At 45.2% G+C, this 23,149-nt stretch overlaps 1 protein-coding gene across 1 annotated transcript in view; it reads left to right on the forward strand.

Annotated features, from left to right (window-relative positions):
• The first annotated feature begins 2,696 nt into the window (after nt 1-2,696).
• Nucleotides 2,697-23,149, forward strand: part of LOC115193067 (protogenin B) — a 41,501-nt gene continuing 21,048 nt past the window's right edge. The window contains exons 1-8 of the mRNA XM_029752052.1: nt 2,697-2,884; nt 4,105-4,404; nt 11,911-12,055; nt 12,718-12,854; nt 13,099-13,279; nt 13,563-13,678; nt 17,102-17,261; nt 17,936-18,183. Coding sequence (XP_029607912.1) covers nt 2,815-2,884; nt 4,105-4,404; nt 11,911-12,055; nt 12,718-12,854; nt 13,099-13,279; nt 13,563-13,678; nt 17,102-17,261; nt 17,936-18,183 — 1,357 coding nt within the window. The 5' untranslated portion in view covers nt 2,697-2,814. The remainder of the gene's footprint in view (nt 2,885-4,104; nt 4,405-11,910; nt 12,056-12,717; nt 12,855-13,098; nt 13,280-13,562; nt 13,679-17,101; nt 17,262-17,935; nt 18,184-23,149) is intronic.

The raw sequence follows: 23,149 nt of genomic DNA on the forward strand, positions 1-23,149 counted from the left end.
GTATTGTCAGGTGCCTCCAAAATGACACCCTATTTCCTATATAGTGCACTACATTTTACCTGGTCAGAACTGTAGTAGTGCACTATATAGGGAATAGGGTGCCTTTTCGGATACACACTTATTACGGTAACCACTGTCTGCTGTGGTAAGGGCTGACTCTGTGTATCTGACTGGCAGTGCTACTGTAGTTCCTGACTGGCAGAGCTACTGTAGTACCTGACTGGCAGAGATACTGTAGTTCCTGACTGGCAGAGCTACTGTAGTACCTGACTGGCAGAGCTACTGTAGTACCTGACTGGCAGAGCTACTGTAGTTCCTGACTGGCAGAGCTACTGTAGTACCTGACTGGCAGTGCTACTGTAGTACCTGACTGGCAGAGCTACTGTAGTACCTGACTGGCAGTGCTACTGTAGTACCTGACTGGCAGAGCTACTGTAGTACCTGACTGGCAGAGCTACTGTAGTACCTGACTGGCAGAGATACTGTAGTTCCTGACTGGCAGAGCTACTGTAGTACCTGACTGGCAGAGCTACTGTAGTACCTGACTGGCAGAGCTACTGTAGTTAACTTAATTACAGTGAGTTGGGCGGGTTCTGTGTACCTGACTGGTAGTGCTACTGTAGTTAACTTAATTACAGTAAGTTACATTATTTTACATTGTGGGCTGTTTACTTAATATAAGTTAAAATTGTTCTGTGTGTATGGAGCTATGTTTCGTTAATGATTGACTTATGTTTTTATTTTTACATACTTTTTTTAAATGTAGCATTTGTAAAGAAATACGTTGTTTAAAAAAAAAATCAAGATTTTTGCATTACTACTATAAGGCACTGATATTTGAATTCAATCTTTGAATGAAGGAAAATGCATCTCCATCTTTAGATGTACACGAGTTCCAACTATAGAATTAGAATGAGTTGTAATGATTCTATGGTTCCATCAAGCAGTGGCTCTGTACGTTGTGAGTTCTGACTGACCCGGAGCCAGTACCAACTCAGTTTGACTATCCTGTTCATTCCTACCAGTAGAAGAAGCTCTCTCCCTCTGTTGTTGTCTGGTGTACTGTGTCATATGTACAGTAGCTTGTTAATATGGCAAAACAAAGCATTCATGTTTCTTTTTTTCAATGGAAAGTACTCACTGGTGAGATTTTTAAAGTGGTTTTAAAAGCCAATAAACTTTTTTTTAAAGAATCTTGATCTTTATCATGTTTTCTTCCTTTTGAAATGGTAAAATTGATGTATACAGATCCACAGTATTCTATGTCAAACACATACATATAATACTGATTGAAAGACTGTCCTACAGAAACAACACTATTGATGAAAGCATACTGAGCATGTCCTCTGTGTCTCCTTTGATGATGACCAGAAACTGGCACAACTACAAAGCTTTGAACATTTGCCCCTCCTACTTTATAGATCTTTTATCCGATTTGTTCTTTTTCGTTTACAATATGGCAGAGCTGGGGGTCAACCTCAAGCCCCCAACCCCAAAAAGGTTAGAGGTCACCTCAGCCCATCGAATGGCTCCTGGAGTCACTGGGGGGGAAGGGGCCTCCCCTACTCCACCCACACTGCCTCTTGACCAATCAGAACGAAGTCTGTTGGTCACGTCTCTCCGTTCCCAGGCCCTCGACCATATTCATAACAAGTTAATGACCTTTACTCCTATTGGTCATGACTTCTCCCAGCCTGAACCCTGACCTCTTTCTCTTGACCCTGGCCGTGAGGGTGAGGAGCCCGACCTGTGCTGTGCTACCCTCCACACCATGAGTGTTGTTTGGGCTGTATGTCTTCTAATCAACGACGATGTGAAGAAATAAAGAATGTACACCAACGTGTGAGTTCTACAGAGTGTCTTTCGGCCTGTATGGTGGCAGGCACTATATTAGAATGGTGATAAGAGAAAGGTAGTTTTAAAAACAGTGCTGTTTAGAGTTCTATTGAGTTCCACAGAGTGCCATTTGGAATACATGAGTCACCACCTGTTAGTATAGAAAACCCATTCATTTCCCCACAGGCTTTGGCCAACAAGCCATGGTGGAATTAGTGTCTACAAAAAGACGCCATTACTATTGCTCTCAATAGTATTGCTGTTGAATGAGAGTCTGGGAACAGCGGGGAGGGGAGGAGGGTCATTGTCAAAAGGCCACGCCTCTCCAGGTACGGGTATATTGGATCAATATCTGAATTCAGTAGGAAGCCAGCTGACTGGCGACCATCATATCTTAATAATTACCAAGTTCTTTATTCAAACAGAGCAGCTGTCTCATATAGGGAGGGACCTGATCACTAGTTTAATATCCAATGGCCTTTGGTAATAATAACCAATACAGAATCTAACCAATATATTGTGTTTCCTGCAATTTCTGTATACAATGTGGTGCAAAGTCAACAAATATAATGGTGTTATGGTTCCAGTCCTGAGAGAAGGCCTAGCCTACTCCAAATATGAAGGAATACTCAAATAAAGAGACTGTCAGACATTTTATCTAAGGAACCTGCACACTTTGTTGATAGTTGTTTCTCAAAGGTTTTATGTGTTTTGTCAGAGAAAGAGAGAGATGCTTCTTGTTCTCTATAGGTGTAGAGTAGACCATACATTTGCTCTTCTCCAAGACCAACAGAGCGCCAACGGATGAAAGCTTGGCTCGAGTAGCGCATGCGCGGTCAGGGGGAGAGGGTCCTCCGACGTTTCTCCACTCAGGAGTTGTGTGGTTGCGCCACTCGTGTTATTCGTAATTTGGGGAAGCTTGTAGTACGATGGGGAACTGCGATCCTCATTTATAGAATGACAGAACAATCTGGATAAATGGAGATTTTCAAAAGGAAACTTTACCAGCAATGTTTTCTGTTTTTTGTTTTGTTTATTCCACTATCAGGTAAATCATTTGTTTTTTTGCTGTATCTTATTTTCTGTTAGTCAGTAGTAGTTTCCCAGCAACTGAAAGTGTTTGAGGTCCGTGTGTGTGACACAGACTGTATACCAGACTGGATGACGACAGAATGTGACCGCAATGGGTCAATATTATACCGGGCAAAGAGACGCACGAGAATAAGCACAATCACTTTTCTCTGTTTATGATCTAGTCCCTTTACCCCTAAATTACCTACATGTACAAATTACCTCGACTAACCGGTACCCCCTGTATATAGCCTCATTATTGTTATTTTATTGTTATTTAAAAAATAAAAATACACGTTTTACTTTAGTTAGTAAATAGTTTTCTTAATTAACTCTATTTCTTGAACTGCATTGTTGGTTAAGTGCTTGTAAGTAAGCATTTCACGGTAAGGTTGTATTCGGCGCATATGACAAATACAATTTGATTTGATAGTTTTAAACATAAAAGGATAGCAACGCTAATATTATCTGTAAAATTTGAGTTTTTGAGGAAATTAGTGACTGATTTGAGTGACTGCGATTTTTTTTTGCAACTGTCCAGTTCTTAATTTCCGCGCTGACTCTCCGACCACACATCATGTATTCCAATTAACTAACGTTTTCAAATTCAAACGGACTATTTACTGACTTACATTTTAATTTAGTATCTCTTGTAGGTCACATTAACACTGTAGTAACCAGAGCAATAACTAGACTATGCACTGTACCTGATTAAAAAAATAATAATAATTACCACAGTTTTCACTGGTCAAACTCACTCTTCATACGTCAAGTAGACTACCCATTGTCTTATGTCTCAAAGTGTTATGCTATTAATTGAAGGAATGCAAACAATCACACAGTTTTCATGGGTGACAAATACATTCAATATATAGACTATGGGAATAGAAGGGTTCTGTAAGTATGATACATATAATAGTTTACAGAAAGTTGCTGTAAAACAACAACAAAAAGTGCACTGCTGTAATGACATACTAATCAAGGGTGCAATGAATACATCGCAGGCTAATAAAAACAAGTTTACATCAATGTCAAGAGTTCTACACGTAGTCCGTTACTGACCAGTGGTTCTCCTTTGGCACGACAGGCCTGGCATATCAATGCACTCCTCTCCATTCTTCCCTTCCACCCCTTTTCCCTCTGTGCCTCTCTCCTCTTCCCTCCTTCCATCTCACTAAACCCCCCCTCTCTTTCCAGGTGTTTTTTGTTTCAGTGAACTCTCCTTCATCATCGTGCCCAGTGATATTACAGTGATACCCAAGGATCCAGTGGTCCTGGACTGTGTGGCCCACGGACAGCCTCCCATCGTCATCAGATGGCTGAGGAATGGAGTCAGGTTAGCGGAGAGCGAGCGGTATCAGTTCCTGTCCAACGGCTCACTGTACATACTGGAGGTCAGGAGAGATGGAGAAGGGTCAGACGGAGGGTTCTATCAGTGCCTCTCCCAGAACAAATATGGAGCCATCCTAAGCCAAAGAGCCCGCCTGACTATCGCAAGTAAGTATGGTGCTCGAGGTAACAAAGTGGAAAGGTTATAATGGAATCTATACATTTGTTTTTTACATTTAACCTTTATTTAACTAGGCAAGTTAAGTTAAGAACAAATTCTTATTTACAATGACAGCCTACCCCGGCCAAACCCTAACGATGCTGGGCCAATTGTGTGCCGCCCTATGGGAGTCCCAATCATGGCCGGATGTGATACAGCCTGGATTCGAACCAGGGACTGTACCGATGCAGTGCCTTAGACCGCTGCGCCACTCGGGAGCCAAACAACAACAACTGTAATGACTGACACAGTCCTCTAGAGCTTTCCTTAGTGAATTTTCCATGTCAATAGAAGTTGTCCAGTGTTTCAGGGAGTGGACAGGCTTATCCTTATTACTGGTAAAAGCTTCTTGTGGAGTTATAGACTGGTTTTAAAACTTTTAAGGGTCAATTAAGTAGTGACGGACAGTCTATCTGAAAGCTAATCAAATGAGGTAATCCGTGTAATTTCAGGTAAAGTAAGATGGAAACGCACAAACACAGAATCAGTCAGTCCTCTGTGTTCTATGATTGAACATACACTGTCAGTGTAGATTACTGCTCTGCTCAGTGATTGTTCCGTGGTCTGTTACACAGAGGAATTTCTCAAAAGGCCTTTCACTTTTAACCCTTTGTCTGGCCTGCTCCTGACTGCCCCTAAAGAAAAGACTGTGTTTCATTTGTCCACATATCAGTGGATTGGACAGCTGTTCAGGTCCGTGGTTTATTCAGCATCACCAGGCCCTTTCTGACACAACCACAGGGCTTAGCTTTAGTTTAATCATGCTTATATTTTTGGGTAGGATCTTTAGGATCCGTTTTTCATTGATTTTTCTGTATGATATGATTTCGAGACGGGGAAGAAAACGACAATCATTTGAGTCAGTAGAATAGCCTGATGATACTTTATTATAAGTCTCACCGATTCCTTGTTGATCAGAAGCAACACCAATATCATTGTTGCTTTTAGTTTATTTGAAGTTTTGATATGGATTTATTTAATCTTTATTTAAGCAGAGACATTTACAGATGAGCCCTGCATCAATAAACAAGAATTACACTATATATATATATATATATATATATATATATATATATATATATATATATATATATATATATATACACATCAATTACACAATACATGAAAAGAAAAACTCAATCATATGAAACAAACATATTCTTCAGTAAAAAGGCTTTCTAACATCTGCCTGAATTGCCCTAGAGGCACCAACTCTAAAGGAGTTTTTCTAGATCATTCCACATTCTCCAGGCTTAGCCATCCCTGAGTCCAGGTCTGATAACTTATACGTCTAAAGGTTAACAATGAGTTAAGGTGTGGTGGAAGTTTATATATATATTTAGATATTTCTTAATTCCATTATTTTACTTTTTAGATGTGTGTGTATTGTTGTGTATTGTTAGATAATACTGCACTGTTGGAGCTAGAAACACAAGCATTTAGCTACACCCGCAGTAACATCTGCTGAATATGTGTATGTGACCAATAACATCTGCTGAATATGTGTATGTGACCAATAACATCTGTTAAACATGTGTATGTGACCAATAACATCTGTTAAACATGTGTATGTGACCAATAACATCTGCTGAATATGTGTATGTGACCAATAACATCTGTTAAATATGTGTATGTAACCAATAACATCTGCTAAATATGTGTATGTAACCAATAACATCTGCTGAATATGTGTATGTGACCAGTAAAATTTGATTTGAGGTTGGAGGAGGGGCCTCTCTCTTTCTCTCTCTGCTGCTGCTCCCAGTCTGTCCAGAGGCCCAGAGAGTTCAAGGGTTACCTCTCTCTTTCTCTCTCTCTCTGTCTCAGGGAGATGTGATTTCTAATTCACCAGAAGCCACTTCTCGCTCATTGGGAAAGGCTTTGTGATGTCACGGCCTGGCCTGCTCTGAGCTCTGGCTGGGGTTGGGGGTTATCCCGTCCTGCTGTCCTCTGACCTGTCACTAATCTGCCTGTCATTGGTCCTTTCGTTGGCTCTCCTACACTCGCCATCATTGTCGAGATCAACTCTATTGTTCTATGTATCTATAGGCTAGGCCCGATCTGTCATGTGGGTGACTAGGTTGTATTATCCACTCTGAAATAGTACTTTAGTTCCTCTCAAACATTTGAAAAAAGCTCAGGGAAGGAAAGCCACCAGAGTTCTGTGATGTTTATTGCGTCTGATTTCATTTTGATAACAGTCAGTGTTATACCACCTGCAGTAGCACACTGGTCTGCAACATGCTCTATGACATCACACTACATCCTCTATGACATGACACTACATTGTATCATATTTTCAAAAATGAAGAAAAAACATGAAGATGGCAGGGAGCCTAGCAGTTAAGAGTGTTGGACCAGTAACCGAAAGGACTAGGTGAAAAATCTGTCGATGTGCCCTTGAGCAAGGCATCTAACACTAATTGCTCCTGTAAGCCGCTCTGGAAAAGAGTGTTTGCTGAATGCCTAAAATGTAAAAATGTAAAATGAAACATTTAGTATATGCAAGTCCCAGTTTTTGGGAGACAATAGCTGACCAGATGGGAACAGTCTTCGATCCCGCCAGGTCTCCCCCAATTTGGCTGAAATTGAATGGACAGAGGGCTGGGGTGAACCCTGACCTCTTTAAAGGGAATCTTTGTGCATTCTGACCTGTCCATTGATCTGCTGTTTACGACAGGGCTGGGATGACCGTATTAGTAGAGCAGTTTTCTGGCTTTGGCCACACACCCAACATGGCTGACCACAACCACTGGCAGAAACACTCAACAGAGAGAATGGCCCCTCTTATCAATGGGTGGTGATTGGCTAGATGGACGTTAGATCATCTTAACAAGGCCAAGGGTAGTTTGCACAAGGCCAAGGGTAGTTTGCACAAGGCCAAGGGTAGTTTGCACAAGGCCAAGGGTAGTTTTCACAAGGCCAAGGGTAGTTTTCACAAGGCCAAGGGTAGTTTGCACAAGGCCAAGGGTAGTTTGCACTGGGTAGTGAGGACCGAGTTCTACATGCCATAGTGGTGCCATGTTTTTTTTTCAAGATGTTTCTTATGTTAACAATATTTTTTTGAATAATATATTTAGCTGATGGCCTCCCGAGTCGAGCAGCAGTCTAAGGCACTGACCTGGCAGGGTCACTAAACAGTGGAGCAGCAGTCTAAGGCACTGACCTGGCAGGCTCACTAAACAGTGGAGCAGCAGTCTAAGGCACTGACCTGGCAGACTCACTAAACAGTGGAGCAGCAGTCTAAGGCACTGACCTGGCAGGCTCACTAAACAGTGGAGCAGCAGTCTAAGGCACTGACCTGGCAGGCTCACTAAACAGTGGAGCAGCAGTCTAAGGCACTGACCTGGCAGACTCACTAAACAGTGGCGCAGCAGTCTAAGGCACTGACCTGGCAGGCTCACTAAACAGTGGAGCAGCAGTCTAAGGCACTGACCTGGCAGGGTCACTAAACAGTGGAGCAGCAGTCTAAGGCACTGACCTGGCAGGCTCACTAAACAGTGGAGCAGCAGTCTAAGGCACTGACCTGGCAGACTCACTAAACAGTGGAGCAGCAGTCTAAGGCACTGACCTGGCAGGCTCACTAAACAGTGGAGCAGCAGTCTAAGGCACTGACCTGGCAGGGTCACTAAACAGTGGAGCAGCAGTTTAAGGCACTGCATCGCAGTGTTTGAGGCGTCACTACAGACCCTGATTCGATCCCAGGCTATATCACAACCGGCCATGACCGGAAGTCCCATAGGGCGGCGCACAATTGGCTCAGCGTCGTCCGGGTTAGGGGAGGGTTTGGCCGGGGGTGCTTGGCTCATCGCTCTCTAGCAACTCCTTGTGGCGGACCGGGCGCCTGCAGGCTGACGATGGTCGTCAGTTGAAAGGTGTTTCCTCCGACACGTTGGGGCAGCTGACTTCCGGGTTAAACGGGCAGATGTTAAGAAGCGCGGCTTGGCGGATCATGTTTCGGAGGACGCATGACTCGACCTTCGCCTCTCCCAAGTCTGTTGGGGAGTTGCAGCGATGAGACAAGATCGTAATTGGATCGCAATTGGATATCACGATATTGGGGAGAAAAAGGGGGTAAAATACAAAATGTTTTATATGTATGTCTATTTAGCTGATTATCACATGCAATGGGGGAAGGCAGAGTCTTGGCCACATATGCTTTCTTTTCGTTCCAATCCAGGGCAAGGGTTAACTGTTATTTGTGTACAGTATTGTTCCTTATTAGGAAAGATCTTTAATTCAAATCCTTTTGAGCAAGATTTAAATGTTGACTTTAAGTAGGAGAAGGTAGTCATTGATTTTCTTTAACATGGTATTGACCTGGTCCTGTGACTGGGGTCTTTAACATGGTGTTGACCAGGTCCTGTGACTGGGGTCTTTAACATGGTATTGACCTGGTCCTGTGACTGGGGTCTTTAACATGGTGTTGACCAGGTCCTGTGACTGGGGTATTTAACATGGTATTGACCTGGTCCTGTGACTGGGGTCTTTAACATGGTGTTGACCAGGTCCTGTGACTGGGGTATTTAACATGGTGTTGACCTGGTCCTGTGACTGGGGTCTTTAACATGGTATTGACCTGGTCCTATGACTGGGGTCTTTAACATGGTATTGACCTGGTCCTATGACTGGGGTCTTTAACATGGTATTGACCTGGTCCTGTGACTGGGGTCTTTAACATGGTGTTGACCAGGTCCTGTGACTGGGGTATTTAACATGGTATTGACCTGGTCCTGTGACTGGGGTCTTTAACATGGTGTTGACCAGGTCCTGTGACTGGGGTATTTAACATGGTGTTGACCTGGTCCTGTGACTGGGGTCTTTAACATGGTATTGACCTGGTCCTATGACTGGGGTCTTTAACATGGTATTGACCTGGTCCTATGACTGGGGTCTTTAACATGGTATTGACCTGGTCCTGTGACTGGGGTCTTTAACATGGTGTTGACCAGGTCCTGTGGTCTTTAACATGGTGTTGACCTGGTCCTGTGACTGGAGTCTTTAACATGGTGTTGACCTGGTCCGGTGACTGGGGTCTTTAACATGGTATTGACCTGGTCCTGTGACTGGGGTCTTTAACATGGTATTGACCTGGTCCTATGACTGGGGTCTTTAACATGGTATTGACCTGGTCCTGTGACTGGGGTCTTTAACATGGTATTGACCTGGTCCAGTGACTGGGGTCTTTAACATGGTGTTGACCTGGTCCAGTGACTGGGGTCTTTAACATGGTGTTGACCTGGTCCTATGACTGGGGTCTTTAACATGGTGTTGATCTGGTCTTGTGACTGGGGTCTTTAACATGGTGTTGACCTGGTCCTGTGACTGGAGTCTTTAACATGGTATTGACCTGGTCCTGTGACTGGAGTCTTTAACATGGTGTTGACCAGGTCCTGTGACTGGAGTCTTTAACATGGTATTGACCTGGTCCTGTGACTGGGGTCTTTAACATGGTATTGACCTGGTCCGGTGACTGGGGTCTTTAACATGGTATTGACCTGGTCCTGTGACTATATATTATAAAAGGCGATTAGCAGAAATAAGGGAGTACTATCTCATAGTAGTATATGTGAGTTTCTCTTTCAAACAGTCCCCTGGCCTTGTACACAGCTAATAGCTAACGTTAGCCAAAGCGAGTTAGTTAGCTACTGATAGTGCAACACTAAGTAACAGTACAGATGAAGATGAAAAATGATCAGGTCTACTGTACATCTTACTGTAGAAGTTCTTGTTGAAAACAAGTCTAGGTAGGAACCGTTGCTGTTAAAATACAAGTCATCATTTTTATTCTGAACTGGAATAAACTGATTGAAGCAAGATAATTTTTGAGGCAAACACACATATACAGTTCTGGGTTGCTCATCTACAGCAGGAAGCGGTCTCCTGCCTGACTGAGAAAGCAGAAGATGTTCTGGTCCTGTTTGGCACCACGTACCTTTGTCAGTCAGGATTCTCAACTCTGGATTACTTAAAAAAACAAGTACAGAAACAGTCTCAATGTTGAGCATAACCTCAATGTTGCACTGTCAAAACAGAGCCCAGAATAGACATGCTGTAAGGGGTGCGTAACTGGTGGCAGTGAAGTCAAACGCAGGAGAGCAGAACTAGGTAATAGCCGGAGCAGTTTAATTTCAAAACCAACGGCGTAAAGAAATAACCAACATGGGTACAAAACCCGACGCACACCAGCAAACATGTGCACAAGCACTTACAACAAACAATTCCACACAAAGACATGGGGGGGGAACAGAGGGTTAAATACACAACACTTAATGAGGGTAATGAGAACCAGGTGTGTAGGAAAACAAGACAAAACAAATGGAAAGTGAAAAGTGGATCGACGATGGCTAGAAGACCGGTGACGCCGACCGCCGAACGCCGCCCGAACAAGGAGAGGAACCGACTTCGGTGGAAGTCGTGACACATGCTTGTTGAAAACTTCAACCAGCCACACACCTCTCATTAGGACTGTGTGTGTGTGTGTGTGTGTGTGTGTGTGTGTGTGTGTGTGTGTGTGTGTGTGTGTGTGTGTGTGTGTGTGTGTGTGTGTGTGTGTGTGTGTGTTTTCTGGTCTCCCAATCACGGACGGATGTGATACAGCCTGGATCAATCAGTTTATTCCAGTTCAGAATGAAAATTATTTCTTGAATTTTAACAGCAACAGTTCCAACCTAGACAGATATGTCAGTTTTTAATGGGGGAAATAAACATGACTAGCTGTTTGTTTGGCTATTTCATTTCATCGTTATTTGTTTTTGTCTATATTGCATTTGTTTTAGGCATAAAGGCAATGAAATGTACCAATATTTACATATAGTTGCATATGTTCCTAAGCTTGGGTCCCAGGAAAACACAGAATTTCTAATTTAGGTCCCAGGCTGAAAAAGTTTAAGAACCCATGCTTTAGAGCTAACCCTTTTCAAGCTCCCGAGATAAACATTTTTAGCACCTTCTTACATTTTAGTCATTTAGCAGACGCTCTTATCCAGAGCGACTTACAGTAGTGAATGCATACATTTTTTTTAATTTTTTTTTTTTAGATTTCATACTGGTCCCCCGTGGGAATCGAACCCACAACCCTGGCGTTGCAAACACCATGCTCTACCAACTGAGCCACACGGGAACTCTTCCATCTACTCTTTTTTTATACACCTTTATTTAACTAGGCAAGTCAGTTAAGAACAAATTCTTATTTCCAATGACGGCCTAGGAACAGTGGGTTAACTGCCTTGTTCATTAGCAGAACGACAGATTTTTACCTTGTCAGCTCGGGGGATTTGTTCTAGCAACACTTTACGGTTAACGGCCCAATGCTCTAACCACCAGGCTACCTGCCGCCCCACATCGAAGAACTCTTGCAAAGAAGAACTCAGTGGTTCTGTGACTTTACAGAGTTAATATTAAACTGAGAAACCACTGATTCCTTTGCTGATTGTGTTTTCACCGCGTTGCAGATATCTCACCATTCGTGGTGCAGCCCGTTCCTTTGGAGGTGACCGAGGGTTCCGTGGCCAGGTTCACCTGCCAGGTGACCTCTAACCCTCCTGCCACCATCACCTGGGAGCAAGACCAAAGCACACTACCTTTGGAGACAGACAGGTAGGCACACTAGACACTACACACAAAGCGCACTACACCTGGATGCTAAAACAAAACACCCTACCGTTGGAGACAGACAGGTAGGTACCTGCTGGAACTTGGCTCTGTCTCAATTCATCTGTGAAAAGGAGACGAGGAGAGAAGATGTGAGGAACGAGAAAGAGAAACTGTCTTCAGCCACCTCATACTGTATCCTTTACTTTGACTAGATTGGAATCCTTTTTTTGGGACTGTGTTTATACTGTTCTATCAGGCCCTGGTCAGTATTGATTATTTTAAACCCAAGAACATGTTTTAGAATAGTAATCTCAGTAAGAAATATGCTAACATGATTGCCATTGCTAGCTAGATAGCGAAAACAGTTGCCTAGCAACAACCATCTTAAGAAGATATTTGAGAAGTTCAAAAGAAAATCATTAAATCTTAAGATATTGTTGAGGAATTGCACTTATGTGAATATGTGAATATTTTTGTATTTTGTTTCTCATTCTTTTACATTATGTTTTAAACTTTCTCAGATTATTTTTCACATAAAACATATTCAAAGATGACAAAAAATGTAATGTGATACACTTATGAACTTCTCTTTTTTTTTTTTCTTAAGAAGTGTTTCGTGACTCTGGGCCCTGGTCCTGGCCATCATTGTCCATTTGTCTCTCTAGAATCACAGTCCTGCCCAACGGAGCTCTCCAGATTCAAAACGTCCAACTAGAGGATGCTGGGAAGTACCGTTGTGTGGCCAGCAACATCGGCAACCGGGTCAAGAGTAGAGAGGCAACACTCTCCGTCATCAACCCAGGTGTGTGTGTGTGTGTGTGCGTGTGTGTGTGTGTGTGTGTGTGTGTGTGTGTGTGTGTGTGTGTGTGTGTGTGTGTGTGTGTGTGTGTGTGTGTGCTTTCAATTAAGATTATGGTTAGACTTGTTTATAAGCCCATCCTCCTCCTCTACCTCACCTGCACATACAGTATGTCTCCTTTCAAATTGTACTGGTTTTAACTGTGATAATAAATGCACAACTAAAACTTTTTTTTGTCTCTGTGTAGGTTCTGGCCCTAAACCGCGTCAGAGGCCCCGGATCATAGCGGGCCCCCAAAACATGACGGCTTCCCTCCACTACACCGTGGTCCTGGAGTGTGTTGCTACAGGTAACCCCAGACCCATCATCTCCTGGAGCCGGGCCGACAGTAAACCCATCGACGTGTTCAATGCCAGGGTGCTGGGCAGGTGAGAGGATGCATGATGCACCACTGTACCCATAATGCTCTGTGCAACATCGGCCATCACGTTTAAATACCCACTTTTGTAGCTTGTCATTTATGTATCTGTGACATTTTTTTTATAACATCCTTTGTGTTGTATGCGATTTTATTATTGTTATAAAAAAATATATAGAAAAATGTATTTCCTGAAGGAAAATGTGTGCGCTTGCTTCAGCGGTCGAAAGTACTGTAAAGTGTGTTGTGTTTTAATGCATTTAAAAAAATATATATTTATTTGTGTTTGACAGTGGAAACCTGGTGATCAGTGATGTGAAGCCTCAGCACAGTGGAGTCTACCTCTGTAGAGCCACCACCCCAAGAACACGCAACTACACCATCGCTGCTGCCAACCTCACCGTGCTAGGTAAACTATCCTTATATACTGATCCAACAATGTGTTTCAGCTAAAATGGGAGAATATTGCTCTGGGTTTTGGTCTAGTGGTTACAGCCACTGAGTGGTTTCTCAATATGCATACAACCTAGCGTGCTCCACACTCTCATGCTCCCAGTGTATTCTCCAAGGACGTTCTCTTGAGTACGTTCTTGTGAGGACGAGCGTTTGGAGAACACATGAAACGTTCCATCTGAGCAGCATTCCCTCTACTGTATTGCCTCACGTTGAGCAGCACTCCCCTTACTGTATTGCCTCACGCTGAGCAGTACTCCCCCTACTGTATTACCTCACGCTGAGCAGCACTCCCCCCTACTGTATTACCTCACGCTGAGCAGCACTCCCCCTGCTGTATTACCTCACGCTGAGCAACATTCCCCCTACTGTATTACCTCACACTGAGCAGCACTCCCCCTACTGTATTACCTCACTCCCTCTACTGTATTACCTCACGCTGAGCAGCACTCCCCCTACTGTATTACCTCACACTGAGCAGCACTCCCTCTACTGTATTACCTCACGCTGAGCAGCACCCCCTACTGTATTACCTCACGCTGAGCAGCACTCCCCCTACTGTATTACCTCACGCTGAGCAGCACTCCCCCTACTGTATTACCTCACGCTGAGCAGCACTCCCCCTATTGTATTACCTCACGCTGAGCAGCACTCCCCCTACTGTATTACCTCACGCTGAGCAGCACTCCCTCTACTGTATTACCTCACGCTGAGCAGCACCCCCTACTGTATTACCTCACGCTGAGCAGCACTCCCCCTACTGTATTACCTCACGCTGAGCAGCACTCCCCCCTACTGTATTACCTCACGCTGAGCAGGCCTTCCCATGCTGTATTACCTCGCGCTGAGCAGCACTCCCCCTACTCTATTACCTCGCGCTGAGCAGCACTCCCCCCTACTGTATTACCTCACGCTGAGCAGCACTCCCCCTACTGTATTACCTCACGCTGAGCAGCACTCCCCCTACTGTATTACCTCACGCTGAGCAGCACTCCCTCTACTGTATTACCTCACGCTGAGCAGCACTCCCCCTACTGTATTACCTCACGCTGAGCAGCACTCCCTCTACTGTATTACCTCACGCTGAGCAGCACCCCCTACTGTATTACCTCACGCTGAGCAGCACTCCCCCTACTGTATTACCTCACGCTGAGCAGCACTCCCCCTACTGTATTACCTCACGCTGAGCAGCACTCCCCCTACTGTATTACCTCACGCTGCACCTCCCTCTACTGTATTACCTCACGCTGAGCAGCACTCCCCCTGCTGTATTACTTCAGGCTGAGCAGCACTCCGCCTACTGTATTACCTCAAGCGGAGTAGCACTCCCACCAACAGTATTACCTCACACTGAGCAGCACTCCCCCTACTGTATTACCTCACGCTGAGCAGCACTCCCCCCTACTGTATTACCTCACGCTGAGCAGCCCTCCCCCTACTGTATTACCTCACGCTGAGCAGCACTCCCCTACTGTATTACCTCACGCTGCACGTCCCCCTACTGTATTACCTCACGCTGCACCTCCCCCTACTGTATTACCTCACGCTGAGCAGCACCTCCCCCTACTGTATTACCTCACGCTGAGTAGCACTCCCCCTACTGTATTACCTCACGCTGAGTAGCACTCCCCCTACTGTATTACCTCCCGCTGCACGTCCCCCTACTGTATTACCTCACGCTGAGCAGCACTCCCCCTACTGTATTACCTCACGCTGAGCAGCACTCCCCCCTACTGTATTACCTCACGCTGAGCAGCACTCCCCCTGCTGTATTACTTCACGCTGAGCAGCACTCCCCCTACTGTATTACCTCACGCTGAGCAGCCCTCCCCCTACTGTATTACCTCACGCTGAGCAGCCCTCCCCCTACTGTATTACCTCCCGCTGCACCTCCCCCTACTGTATTACCTCCCGCTGAGCAGCACTCCCCCCTACTGTATTACTTCACGCTGAGCAGCACTCCCCCTGCTGTATTACTTCACGCTGAGTAGCACTCCCCCTACTGTATTACCTCACGCTGAGCAGCCCTCCCCCTACTGTATTACCTCCCGCTGCACCTCCCCCTACTGTATTACCTCCCGCTGAGCAGCACTCCCCCCTACTGTATTACTTCACGCTGAGCAGCACTCCCCCTGCTGTATTACTTCACGCTGAGTAGCACTCCCCCTACTGTATTACCTCACGCTGAGCAGCCCTCCCCCTACTGTATTACCTCCCGCTGCACCTCCCCCTACTGTATTACCTCCCGCTGAGCAGCACTCCCCCCTACTGTATTACCTCACGCTGAGCAGCACTCCCCCTGCTGTATTACTTCACGCTGAGCAGCACTCCCCCTACTGTATTACCTCACGCTGAGTAGCACCTTCCCCTGCTGTATTACCTCCCGCTGAGCAGCCCTCCCCCTACTGTATTACCTCCCGCTGCACCTCCCCCTACTGTATTACCTCACGCTGCACCTCCCCATTCACCGACCCTTCCTCCAGACAGGACAATGGCGACAATAGAGACCAAACAAGATATACACAAAGCAAACGTTTTACTTCATAACTATCAGCTAGCTATATGTGAATCTTAATAATGTAGCTAACCAGATAGTATAACAGGCAAAAATGACCTAAAACCAATGTTATCCATGGTAGATGTCAATTCTTCGTGGCTATCTGGCTAGCTAACGATAGTAGCTAGCCAGTGAGATCTATTGACTTACTATGGACCTACGCACACTACAGTGGGTATTGTAGGCAGGTATCCATGCCAAAATTAACACAGCATGTATTTATTAATGTATCAAGATAAAATATTGTAGTCAGGCAACATATGAGATGTGAATAGGCAAAATGACATTCGAAGACGGAGTGTATTTTCTCTCTCGCTTCAGCTCAAATAATGGCCGCCGTTGATTTCAAGAAAACTTTATTAATTTTTACGTGGTTGTGTCATATTTCTTTGCATACTTTCCGTTGAAGCATCGATGCATGCTTCAAAATATCTACAAACGCATTCGAGAAGTGCCCTCCATGCTCCGTTTCGCACACTTTGATTTAGACTCATACTTCCGACCGTCCCGTACTCCCAATTTGCGTTCTCGGAGCGCAGTAGTATGCATTTTGAGTAACGCCCCACAGCCTTTGGTGTATGTCTGTGTGAGTGTGGGTTCAAACCCCAGTCCCACTGCTTCCACACACACTTCCTAATACTTCCTGTCTCTATCCACCAATAAAAAGTACAAATGTAAGAATATTATGCCATTCTTAGGGTTCTCGTAACGTGTCGTCACCTATAAATAATACTGCACAAATAGACTGGATGTGTTTAGTACAGTTAAATCAAATAGTAAAAGGGTGACACCCACCTCATCCACCACTTGTTCTGCCTCTAGAGCCCCCATCGCTGGTGGAGAGACCCGAGAGCCAGACCCGTCCCAGGGCTGGCACTGCCCGCTTCATGTGCCAGGCTCAGGGTGTGCCCCCGCCACGCATCACCTGGCTGAAGAACGGAGAGGAGGTGCACCTGAACGGCAGGATCAAGATGTACAACAGGTACTGTTACACCTGAACAACTCGGTACTAAATCTCAAATGAACACTTCACATTTTAAAATGGGATATTCAAAGAAAAGAGAAACAGAACGCTGCTCTCCTGCTTATATCATTTAGTTTATTGAACGTGTCGGACTCATAGCGTTTATTGACGATATCGTCACATTATCTCCACGCACCTGCAACAAGATAACACAGATGTTCAAGTGCTTTTTTTTTTTAATTTAGAATTAAAACAAACCTTTTTTTTTTTATTGTCCACTCAATATGGAAATGTGTCTTTGATTTCGCAATAACACTATTGACATAAAGAAAACCATAAAAAATGTCAATGTGTCAGTCAAATCATCTCCAACAATGGTTTGTTGTAATAATAGTGAAGCTGTTCTCATCAAATCGAATGTTATTTGTCAAATGCGTTGAATACAACAGGTGTAGTAGACCTTAGTGAAATGCTTACTTACAAGCCCTTAACCAACAATGCAGTTTTATGTATTTCAAATGGCGACCTGCCAGGCCATCATTGTAAATAATAATTTGTTCTTAATTGACCTGCCTGGTAAAACATTAAAAAAAATACAAAATAATACAAGTATTGATTTAAGCTTGATGGCATTGTACACATACCATTAATAAAGACTGTACCAAAGTTCATGACTCTGTTTCCCTCCACAGTAAACTGGTGATCACTCAGATCACAACAGAGGATGATGCCATCTACCAGTGTGTGGCGGAGAACGAACAGGGCAGTGTTCTGTCCCTGGCACGCCTCATCGTGGTGATGTCTGAGGACCGGCCCAGCGCGCCCAGGAACATCCACGCTGAAACCATCTCCTCCTCAGCCATCCTACTGGCCTGGGAGAGACCCGTCTACAACGCTGACAAAGTCATCGCTTATTCTGTACACTACATGAAGGCTGAGGGTAAATGTATTGTTATAAGCATGCATGAGCCTTTATAATGTCTGATTGTAATGCTGACAAAGTCATCACATACTCTGTTCACTACATGAAGGCTGAAGGTAGGACTAAAGACAGGGTGAGGGATGACTAAAGACAGGGTGAGGGGGGACTAAAGACAGGGTGAGGGATGACTAAAGACAGGGTGAGGGAGGACTAAAGACAGGGTGATGGGGGAGTAAAGACAGGGTGAGGGGGGAGTAAAGACAGGGTGAGGGAGAGGTAAAGACAGGGTGATGGAGGAGTAAAGACAGGGTGAGGGAGAGGTAAAGACAGGGTGAGGGATGACTAAAGACAGGGTGAGGGATGACTAAAGACAGGGTGAGGGAGGACTAAAGACAGGGTGAGGGATGACTAAAGACAGGGTGAGGGATGACTAAAGACAGGGTGAGGGATTACTAAAGACAGGGTGAGGGAGAGGTAAAGACAGGGTGAGGGATGACTAAAGACAGGGTGAGGGAGGACTAAAGACAGGGTGAGGGAGGACTAAAGACAGGGTGAGGGAGGACTAAAGACAGGGTGAGGGAGGACTAAAGACAGGGTGAGGGAGGACTAAAGACAGGGTGAGGGGGGACTAAAGACAGGGTGAGGGAGAGGTAAAGACAGGGTGATGGAGGAGTAAAGACAGGGTGAGGGGGGAGTAAAGACAGGGTGAGGGATGACTAAAGACAGGGTGAGGGGAGAGGTAAAGACAGGGTGAGGGGGGAGTAAAGACAGGGTGAGGGGGGAGTGAAGACAGGGTGATGGGGGACTAAAGACAGGGTGAGGGAGGACTAAAGACAGGGTGAGGGAGGACTAAAGACAGGGTGAGGGGGGAGTAAAGACAGGGTGAGGGAGAGGTAAAGACAGGGTGAGGGAGGACTAAAGACAGGGTGAGGGAGGAGTGAAGACAGGGTGAGGGATGACTAAAGACAGGGTGAGGGAGAGATAAAGACAGGGTGAGGGATGACTAAAGACAGGGTGAGGGAGGACTAAAGACAGGGTGAGGGGGGAGTAAAGACAGGGTGAGGGAGGACTAAAGACAGCGTGAGGGGGGACTAAAGACAGGGTGAGGGGGGAGTAAAGACAGGGTGAGGGAGAGGTAAAGACAGGGTGAGGGAGGACTAAAGACAGGGTGAGGGAGGACTAAAGACAGGGTGAGGGAGGACTAAAGACAGGGTGAGGGAGGACTAAAGACAGGGTGAGGGAGGAGTGAAGACAGGGTGAGGGAGGAGTAAAGACAGGGTGAGGGGGGAGTAAAGACAGGGTGAGGGGGGACTAAAGACAGGGTGAGGGGGGACTAAAGACAGGGTGAGGGATGACTAAAGACAGGGTGAGGGGGGACTAAAGACAGGGTGAGGGGGGAGTAAAGACAGGGTGAGGGAGAGGTAAAGACAGGGTGAGGGAGGACTAAAGACAGGGTGAGGGAGGACTAAAGACAGGGTGAGGGATGACTAAAGACAGGGTGAGGGGGGACTAAAGACAGGGTGAGGGAGGACTAAAGACAGGGTGAGGGGGGACTAAAGACAGGGTGAGGGAGGACTAAAGACAGGGTGAGGGGGGACTAAAGACAGGGTGAGGGAGGACTAAAGACAGGGTGAGGGAGGAGTGAAGACAGGGTGAGGGAGGAGTAAAGACAGGGTGAGGGAGGACTAAAGACAGGGTGAGGGAGGACTAAAGACAGGGTGAGGGGGGAGTGAAGACAGGGTGAGGGGGGAGTGAAGACAGGGTGAGGGAGGACTAAAGACAGGGTGAGGGAGGAGTAAAGACAGGGTGAGGGGGGAGTGAAGACAGGGTGAGGGAGGACTAAAGACAGGGTGAGGGGGAGTAAAGACAGGGTGAGGGGGAGTAAAGACAGGGTGAGGGGGAGTAAAGACAGGGTGATGGGGGACTAAAGACAGGGTGAGGGAGGAGTAAAGACAGGGTGATGGGGGACTAAAGACAGGGTGATGGGGGACTAAAGACAGGGTGATGGGGGAGTAAAGACAGGGTGAGGGAGAAATTAGCAATATGCCATTTTACAGGATATGACAAAAGTAATGTCCACAAGCCACAAATCTCCTCTCTCACATACATTTTTGTAGAAAATTAAAATATGGTTTCATATGCGTCTAATGAAATCACTGGGGAGCATTACAGAGTTGTGGACATCGCTTTTTTTCAGACGTTCATAAAATGTGTTCTTGTTGTACCAATATGTTACATGCAACGATTGGTCACTGAGAAATGTTGAAAATGGTGGTTGAACTTTTTGAACTTCACAATGAAGGTATTGAAAGGAGTGAAAAGGGGAGTCCAGTCCACCTCAATATGTGATGGAGGCAGGCAGGCAGGCAGCGCTTTAACCTCTACGGCTCTAGTAGTCTAACGTGTGACCAGATTTCCTTGGAGGCCATCTGTTGTAGCCAATGCTGGGGTCAAGGTTTTATCAGGAAGAATGGCAAGCTCACCAAAATAAGCCATGGCCTGCCATTGTCCGCTCTCAACCTTCTCAACCTCTCGCTGCATGCTCTTAAAGGAACAGGACACCGTTTTTGAAGTGTCGTAAGCTTGGATGGCCTTGAAATAGGACTTAGGACTTAGGGAAAATCATTTAGGGAATAGGATTTAGGGAATAGGACTTAGACAATAGACTTAGGGAATAGGATTTAGGTCTAAAGGAATAGGATTTAGGGAATAGGACGTAGGACTTAGGCAATATGATTTAGGGAATAGGACGTAGGACTTAAGGAATAGGATGTAGGACTCAGGGAATAGGATTTAGGGAATAGGATTTAGGACTTAGGCAATATGATTTAGGGAATATGACTTAGGGAATAGGATTTAGGCAATAGGCCTTAACAAAGTCTTCTATACTCCACATTTGCCGCACCCGCCGGATGGATGGGGATTCGGCGCTGGGCTCTTCCCTCTTCGCTCGCCGCTACTGAGGGAATCCTGATTAGTTTATTTTCCTCCGCTTAGCAATTCAGCGGGTTGCCTCGTCTGATCTGAGGTCGTAGTCAAAGTGAATGGAGTGTGGCCGGGCGCCCGGGCTCACCTTCTCAATCCGGTTCAGGTTGGCGGTCGGAGCTCCGCGGCCCAAACCTAACCCCCAGCGCTACCCCGGGAACCGCATGCGTAACGCATGGGAAAGGAAGGACACACGGGGACGAGGCCCCCTCTCAACACTCCCACCGAGGCGTCCTGATCTGCCGTTATCGGGAGTCCCATAGGACGGCATACAATTGGCCCAGCATCGCCCGGGTTAGGGGAGTGTTTGGCTGGGGTAGGCCGTCATTGTAAATAAGAATTTGTTCTTAACTGACTTTCCTAGTTAAAGAAAGGTTAAATAAAACATTTAAATAGGATTTAGGACTTGGGGAATAGGATTTAGGGAATAGGACTTATTACCCAGGGAATAGGACATATTACCCAGGGAATAGGACTTATTACTCAGGGAATAGGATTTAGGGAATAGGACTTATTACTCAGGGAATAGGACATATTACTCAGGGAATAGGATTTAGGGAATAGGACTTATTACTTAGGGAATAGGACATATTACTCAGGGAATAGGATTTAGGGAATAGGACTTATTACTCAGGGAATAGGACATATTACTCAGGGAATAGGACTTAGGGAATAGGACTTATTACCCAGGGAATAGGACATATTACCCAGGGAATAGGACTTATTACTCAGGGAATAGGATTTAGGGAATAGGACTTATTACTCAGGGAATAGGACATATTACTCAGGGAATAGGATTTAGGGAATAGGACTTATTACTTAGGGAATAGGACATATTACTCAGGGAATAGGATTTAGGGAATAGGACTTATTACTCAGGGAATAGGACATATTACTCAGGGAATAGGACTTAGGGAATAGGATTTATTACCCAGGGAATAGGACATATTACTTAGGGAATAGGATTTAGGGAATAGGACTTATTACCCAGGGAATAGGATTTAGGGAATAGGACTTATTACTCAGGGAATAGGATTTGGGGAATAGGACATATTACTTAGGGAATAGGATTTGGGGAATAGGACATATTACTTAGGGAATAGGACTTAGGGAATAGGACTTATTACCCAGGGAATAGGACATATTACTTAGGGAATAGGATTTAGGGAATAGGACTTATTACTTAGGGAATATGACATATTACTCAGGGAAAAGGACTTTGGATTTAGGGAATAGGACATATTACTTAGGGAATAGGATTTAGGGAATAGGATTTAGGGAATAGGATTTACTGCTATCTACTACTTGACTTTGTCAAAACCAAACAGACCAAACATTTGTAATGTGAGAAGATAATCTAGAAACATCAGTTAACTGACATTGAAACAACAATAATAGCTGACAGTTGCTAAAAAGCACAGTTTAAAAAGGGGATGCAGACAAAAGTAACTATTTTTTTATTTAACTCCTTGTCATTTGGTTTGGACTGTTTTAGGCCTGTGAGCCGGTTAAAACATGTCACAGATTAGGACTGTTTGAGGCCTGTGAGCCGGTTAAAACATGTCACAGGTTAGGACTGTTTTAGGCCTGTGAGCCGGTTAAAACATGTCACAGATTAGGACTGTTTTAGGCCTGTGAGCCGGTTAAAACATGTCACAGATTAGGACTGTTTTAGGCCTGTGACCCGGTTAAAACATGTCACAGGTTAGGACTGTTTGAGGCCTGTGAGCCGGTTAAAACATGTCACAGATTAGGACTGTTTGAGGCCTGTGAGCCGGTTAAAACATGTCACAGGTTAGGACTGTTTTAGGCCTGTGAGCCGGTTAAAACATGTCACAGGTTAGGACTGTTTTAGGCCTGTGAGCCGGTTAAAACATGTCACAGGTTAGGACTGTTTGAGGCCTGTGAGCCGGTTAAAACATGTCACAGATTAGGACTGTTTGAGGCCTGTGAGCCGGTTAAAACATGTCACAGATTAGGACTGTTTGAGGCCTGTGAG

Source organism: Salmo trutta, chromosome 4, assembly GCF_901001165.1.
Source record: "Salmo trutta chromosome 4, fSalTru1.1, whole genome shotgun sequence".
Classification (NCBI taxonomy): Eukaryota; Metazoa; Chordata; class Actinopteri; order Salmoniformes; family Salmonidae; genus Salmo; species Salmo trutta.